The sequence below is a fragment of the Colossoma macropomum genome, unplaced genomic scaffold (assembly GCF_904425465.1).
Source record: "Colossoma macropomum unplaced genomic scaffold, Colossoma_macropomum, whole genome shotgun sequence".
NCBI lineage: Eukaryota > Metazoa > Chordata > Actinopteri > Characiformes > Serrasalmidae > Colossoma > Colossoma macropomum.
This window is the reverse complement of record NW_023494789.1, coordinates 307501-315000: the sequence shown is the minus strand read 5'-3', so window position 1 is coordinate 315000 and position 7500 is coordinate 307501. Positions and strand designations below refer to the sequence as shown.

The window sequence follows — 7500 nt, the reverse complement described above, 5'->3', positions numbered from 1 at the left end:
GGCCAAGACAGGCCCGTGACACAGTCCAATTCAGCCCACAAAATTATTTTAATTTTCTATTCTAATTAGCCGGTTTCACCATGAGATGCACTACAGTCCCCAGGATGCAGTGCAACATGTGTACATTCTGACCCCCAACAACAATCTCTGGGTCAGCAGTTACACAAAAAAGAAAACGTCTGGTGTCGAGTTCAAGCAAATAGGCAGTTTCAAAAAATACCTAAAACAATTTATTTTTATTTGGAATTATTTTTGAATATGTACTTAATAGTTTTGGCATATTTTGAATAAACAGTGGCCCATTCAGATCACGGCAGAATGTTAAATAAACATGTAGTAAAAACACAGCTGGCCCACAGATTTGCTGAGATTTTTAATGCGGCCCTTAGCGTTGAGTTTGACGCCTCTGATCTGATTCTAATCGATTCTGGCATTTCAACACTGATGCAGTTGAATCACCACCTTCAGATCAGCGCATCAAAACGAGACAATGAAGACGAATGATTTCCCCCAATTCAGCAAAGTTTCTGCATAATGAGACAGTTACGCTGTAAACAGAGTGAGGCCTCTGCTGTCAAGGACCAATAAGGCACCTACAGTTTGCCAGTTTGACTTTACTGAACCGTTCAGAGGGACAGTGTTTGATGGTCAGATGAGAGCAAAGTAGGTGGTGGAAAAAAACTGTGGGGCTGTTTTTCTTCCAAAGCCCTGGACAGTTCATTCAGATACACAGTCTCACAGACTCCATCAAGTAAATAAAATCAAAACCTGACTGTCTCAGCAGGAACTCTGAACTGGGCCATAGTTTGATCTTCCAGCAGGACAATCATCCAAAGCACGCTTCAAAATCAACAAAAATATGGTTCACTGACCACATAATTAAGGCCCCCTGACCTAAACCCCTTAGAAAACCTGCTGATGAGCTGAAGAGGAGAGTCCACAATGTGGAGCTCTGAATCTGAAGGTTCTGGAGAGGTTCTGTATGGTGAGTCTCAGATCTTTGCCACGCGTTCTTCAGCCTCATTAAGCGTTATAGGAGACTCAGGGCTGTTAACTGCAGATTTAGGTTTCTTTTCAATCACTGTACAACATTTTGAACAAAAGATCAAAAGGATAAGCAATAAAAATGTTTTTTACAGCCTGTTTTGGGTGCCGATATTTGTCAAGAGCACCATATATACAGCAGAAACACTGTTTATCATAGTTTGAAATAAGGTTCACTGGTGGTTTGGATAGTAAATAAATGGCTATATCTGTGTTGTAAGACATCAGCATCCTTGGTTTCTATCAGCACTATAAAGAAATCAGAGTCGCTAAGTTTCTCTACAATAAACCATTTCACACACAAAACACTCAACAATCAAATGTCAACGATTGAACTTTGAGGAAATTTTGAAAAATTGGTGCAATTTCCCTTTAAGCTGATTCTCTTCTTACGAAAAGTAATCACAGCCACACACACACACCCACACACACACACACACACACACACACACACACACACACACACACACACACACACAAACATCCACAGAGGGGAAGCAGGGCATGTCTTAGGATTAAAAAAGCAAACAGCGTTAAAAAAAAAAGAGTGTGTGTGATTCGGGTTTCTTGCTGCAGGGAAAGTGCGGTTGCAGTTACGTACACACACACACACACACACACACACACACACACACACACACACACACACACACACACACACACACAGCATTATGTTGCTCTTTCACTTTGCACATTTTGCACCTTGCACTTTACTTCCCACAGTGCCATGTGAACACTGCACATTTCATATCTTCATGGTGTTTATATAGCGTAAACTTCATAGACGGATATTTTGTTGTATATTTCTCTACAATATTGTTCTTCTGTTTAACTGCTGTTTCTTATTACCTTACTGCTTCATGTGAGTGGGCAGTTAACCAAGCATTTCACTGCTAGCTGTACCGTGTATGACTGTGCATGTGACCAACAAAACTCTGAAACTTGAAACACACAGGGATTAGAAAAATACAAGATCATTATTCTGGTATTTGCTATGTTTCATTTTAGAAAGACAGAGAAAATTTACAGGCTAACAAATCTGTGAAACAGCAGTTTTGGTCATATTTGCTGGTATAGTAAAGGTCAGGGACTCCGCAGCTGCAGCTGACCGTCACTGAAGGCCGCCTTCATTTGAAGAGCATCAACTGCCTTCAGTGTAATGTAACTGACCAGTGGTGAAATACTGACTTATGGAAATTCCCCCTCCATATAACACAGTTTATACCTTCTTCTCTCCTAACTGCACAAACACATATCATCTCATCATCAGCTGAGAAGCTCTGAGATTAGATTGTTTTTGCTTCTGTCATAAACGCTTGGGTTCACAGCAAATCTCTTATTTTTGGACTCAGATGTTGTTGTTATTGTTGTTTTAGTGGAAGTGCTTTCAGCAGAGAAAACACAGAAATGTGAAAAGAGCCCATTGGTCAGCCCAGAGAAAAGGCTCATGACGTCGGCTACTCGGCCGCTTGGAGTTGAACCTCCTTTTTAAACTCTGGGCTCTCAAAGTGCCGTGCCCAACAGACAAAGGCGTCTCTCCCACTGAAAACATTAGAAAAAAGGCACCTCGGCCCTCAAAAAACACATCCAGAGGGAACGCAGCGATCCTCGCTCATGTCTGTTGATGTTTGTGTAGATGTGGCCGTGTGGTTAATGAGGCACAGAGACCCTGTTGATGTGATTGATTTTCCTCTGGTTTTATATGAAGCTTATTTCATTTAATAGTCTATTCAGGATCTTAACTTTATGTAGTAGTTATTTATTTACAGTGATGGTTAAAGCTTTGTAGCGGTAAATTACAGCATTCCTTAATCTGTGTAGATATTCATAAAGATTAACGTTATCACCTTACTACACGAACCTGAAGTCGGCTTCCTATTCGCCAGCCTCTTGTTCGAATCTTCCCGTTCCACCTTAAATGGTGCAGCTTCAGACACCAGAAAGTCACTGCTGCACCATTTAAGGTGGAACAGGAAAACTCGAACAAGAAGCTGGCGAATAGGAAGCCGACTTCAGCTTCGTCCTTCTTACTGTGTTTTGGGGGTTTATTTCATGTTTATGTGCATTAAGATTAAAAGTGATTCACACATTGATGATTTGCTGATGTGTCTGATTGTGTTTCTCGCACTAAACTCGGTTTTTAACGTCAGGTGCAGACTGAATACTTTCCTGCTGGTCTTGACGACTAATAATCACGATCAGTTATTAAAGTAATAAAAGCTACTGAGAGCAGATCCGAGCAGCCCGGATTAATCTGTGTCTGAGGATTATAACTAAACAGATTTGGTGAAAATCAGTTGAGTAATAAGGAAGTTGTGGCTGATTTAATCCTGAGACTCATCGTCTCACAATACAAGTGAGTTTGTTCCCAAGCAGATCTTGACCTCTCCAACATGGCGGACGCGCAGACGTATCGCCTCAGACAGAGAACAACAGACAAAATGGCATCTAGGAATGTAGATCTATGTGGAAACTCAGACAGTCCCCCATACGAGGTGTGGTGGTCAATACTGGGGGACGACCATCATCCTTGCAGTATTAGTGTGAATAAACACAAATGTCATTATTGAAAAATCTTCAAATAAATTTTGGACATTAATCTCCAGATATATTTCTCCTGAAAAACACTAATTTGGGTGAGTAAAGTGTTTAATCTATTATAATCTGCTAATACGACATCATAAACAGACAGGCCTGCAGGGTGGAGATCGGGCAGTGTGGTAAAATGCAATGCAGTGTAGGCATCCGTGACACCAGTGCAATCGCACGGTGCAAACTGAGCAGGGGACACAGACCAGGGGAGAAACACGCAACCCCAAATTCTCAGCTACGTGTCAAGCAAATGCTGATTGGCTATTCATAGTACTGGGGGCAGTCGAGACCCAAAAATCATCGCCCCAAACCAGAACTAACACAAAATCAAACAAAGCAGTTCAAGGATCGGCACATGTATTATGTGGGCTAGTGGGATAAGAGACCATATAAACACACTATAACTACAAATACAATAAACAGACTATAAACACAGAATAAACCAGACACACAGTGAACCGGTACAGACAGTGAGCACAACACACAAAATATGAGCAGCATTCGCAGAGCATGTTCAGTATGCAAATTATTCAGTAAACAATGACATGAATGTTGGTTCAAAAACAATATGACGTCAAAATATTACAAAACCTATGAAACGCATTCATTCTAGCAGAGAGAAAGAAAAAATGAGAGAATTTCCTCTTCATATCTGCACATTATGCAGTTCGTGTTTCGTGCAGCTATGCTGGCGGACACCTGTGGAACGTCTGTGTGGCTGTGAGTGTTTCGTGTTCAGAGCTATAAACAGTGCAGCTGTACCTGCTTGGCGGTTTCTCAAAATCCACATCCAGGCACCGATCATACGAGCCGATAAAGATCTCCAACCACAGCCTCAGATAATCAGGATCCCTCTGAGAGAGAGAGAGAGAGAGAGAGAGAGAGAGAGAGAGAGAGGGAGAGAGAGAGAGAACTTTAAACTTCTCTGTTCTTGTGCTCTGTGAAGAGTGTAAAACAAATAACACCTTAATTCGGTCTTTGATGATGTGTTTCTCGCTCCTCTGTGAACAAAATGTTTTCCCAGTGATGATCTTATATGTAAACGTGGTCACTGTGTGATGCTGAAGAGCTCAACAATGAGCAGTGAGACTCTACCTGCTCGCCTCTTTAATTTAGTTTATGCTGAGTGTCAGATACTCACAGATGTTAGCAGTAAACAGTTGTTTATGTTCATTTATCGCAGCTGTTTGGCCCAAACATGGACACTTTTAATAGACAATCGAGGAACATATTCTTTACTTTAGACGTTACTGACGTCTTCAGTTAGGATTTAACCCAAAGTCTGTCTCTGAGTACTACTGGAGTCAGTTAGCCATACACACTGTTTTTAAAAGATTCCCCACAAGAGGGCGCCATTAGCACTCAAGTAGCACATTATTAGCTAGGTTTCCATCTCCTTTATGTGTTTATTGGAAGTGCTAAAATGAAAATCCATTATTTTATTTATTCTTTTTTTAAGTTTAACCGCTCATTTACACAGCAATAGCAGTAAAATTCTATATTTAATGATGCATACATAATTTAATCAAATAAAGGCTCAAATCAAAAATATCATGTATCCTGCAAAGTGTGCATGCAGTGGCATAAATACTGGGGGGGTACAAGTGAGGCATTTGCACCGGTGCCCATGGTGAAGGGGCCCCAGACTGAATATTGATATAGACACTACTGTAAACCCACAACTCACAGAAATATCAAAATTCATAACAGCAATCACAGCTTCAATCACCACTACACAGCCTACTGACGTCTACGCATCTCCCTCCTGTTCATAATACCCACATCCACAGGAACCATTTTCAACAGACCCTTCACACCATGCAACACGATATATTCACTATTTATAACGCAAACATTTTAAACAGGTGGTGTAACGTAAACGTGGTGTGGCTCGAGAGCATAAACATCTTTAAGCCTGTAAGATCCTATTTATGCCATTGTGTGTACATTTGCTTCCTTGGCTGTACTTTCCACTGAGAATAAACTACAGTGTGTGCTGCAGTTCCATTAGGTTCAATGGGATTTTTGCCAACGTCCTGTACAGCTCGTCAATTCCTGACCACAGCAAAAACACCCTTGTGGGCGGAGCACAGAGAGGACGATTGTACAGGACAACAGAAGGGCTTCGGTCTGTAACTGTACACCTGGATAGTGAACCTACAAGGCAGGTGAAGCTCATAAAGTGGCCAGTGATTGTTTAGGGGTTAAAAAAGTGGCCAGAGGTAAAGGTGAGCGCAGGCGTCAGGCTGGCAGCCAAAATCAGTTAACTAAGCTATGAAGAAACATTATCTAACTGTTTCTGTGTGTATGAGGGTTTCGCTCCTCTCTCTCTCTCTCTCTCTCTCTCTCTCTCTCTCTCTCTCTCTCTCTCTCTCTCTCGTGTGAGAAAACAGGCTCGGTCACATTCCTCATCCCATCACCAACGGAACTCACGTGAACGCTCTCACACACATTCCCAACATTCCAACAACACAAGACAGCGAGGAGGAGACGAGCGTAGCAGTGCAGCCCTAAGAAAAAACAATAAATCTGGGCCGGCTCACCACAGCACGGCTACGCAGGACCCTCTGTTCACTACCCTGAAGCACTCATCAAATGTAAAGAGTGAGATACACAGAAAAAGATCACGAGTTTCAGAAACACGCGCACCGTTCAGTTATGATAGGCACCCACTTGTGTATCACACTAGTACTGTAGTAGTACATAAGTGAAGGCAATGATCGGCCACTTCAGTAAGTCCACCTCTTTATTTCCACACTCACTGTCCACTTTATCAGCTCCACTGACCACATAGTTTCACTCTATAGTTCTACAGTTACAGACTGTAGTCCATCTGTTTCTCTGTGTACTTTGGTACCCTGTTCTTCAGTGGTCAGGACCCCCCTGGACCCTCAATTGGTTAGGGGGTTCATTCTCAGCACTGCAGTAACACTGACGTGGTGGTGGTGTGTTAGCGTGTGTTGCGCTGGTCTGGAGTTTTTAAACACTGTGTCCACTCACTGTCCACTCTATTAGACACTTCTACCTTGTCAGTCCACCTTGTAGATGTGAAGTCAGTAGTAGCTGCTCTGTGAGGGTCCTGACCATTGAAGAACTGGTTGTAAGGGGACAATGAGTGTAGATACACTCGGAGGTACTTAATGTACTTAATGAAGTGGCCGATTTCATTGTTGAGAAGTAACAGCAAAAGGGAAAACTAATCTCCTCACAATAAGACAGAACACAGCAGTGAGAGAGAGAGAGGCGCTACAATTAGACTGAGAGTAATAAACATATTCTGATCCAACATATTCACTCATATAGTCATAACAAAATGTAACACTTTTTTAATGAATAAAAAACCTTGAGCAAGTAGGACAAATGTGATTAATCATAATGTACTTGCCTTCTTTTGTGTAGTTATCACAGTTAACTACTGTAATTGTTTGGCAGCCCTAATTTAGACCATACAGAGATGAACATAAACACTGTATACAGTTCCCGTATAGCTGTTGTTGTTGTTATTAACAAGTAGTTTGGACGACAGCTCACTGTGCTATTATATACTGTATTAACTGATAACACTTCACTGTAGAGTACTGTTCATTAGGCTACATGACACCTACATAAGCCTGTCATGACAAATGACGTAACTCTACATAAATGTTTATAAATGCTTAATCCAATAGTCGCCTTTTGCTATAATGGTTACATCTGCCAATTTTGATCAAAGTTAGCTGAAGTAGCCTTTATGACAGATGACACCTATCGGAATAAGCATTTTTACACATTGTGGAGGGTTACGTCAGTTTTTATGACAAGCTTATGTAGGTGTCATATAGCCTAATGAACAGAACCCTACACTAAATTGTCACCCTTTTGTTT

The 7500-nt window shown here is 41.5% G+C and overlaps 1 protein-coding gene across 3 annotated transcripts in view; it reads right to left on the bottom strand.

Annotated features, from left to right (window-relative positions):
• The window catches only part of nbeal1 (neurobeachin-like 1), a 114181-nt gene that overhangs the window by 79221 nt on the left and 27460 nt on the right, over positions 1-7500 (bottom strand). For all 3 annotated transcript variants that reach the window (XM_036569764.1, XM_036569766.1, XM_036569765.1), the window contains exon 3: positions 4399-4490. In XM_036569764.1, the coding sequence (XP_036425657.1) occupies positions 4399-4490 (92 nt within the window). The remainder of the gene's footprint in view (positions 1-4398; positions 4491-7500) is intronic.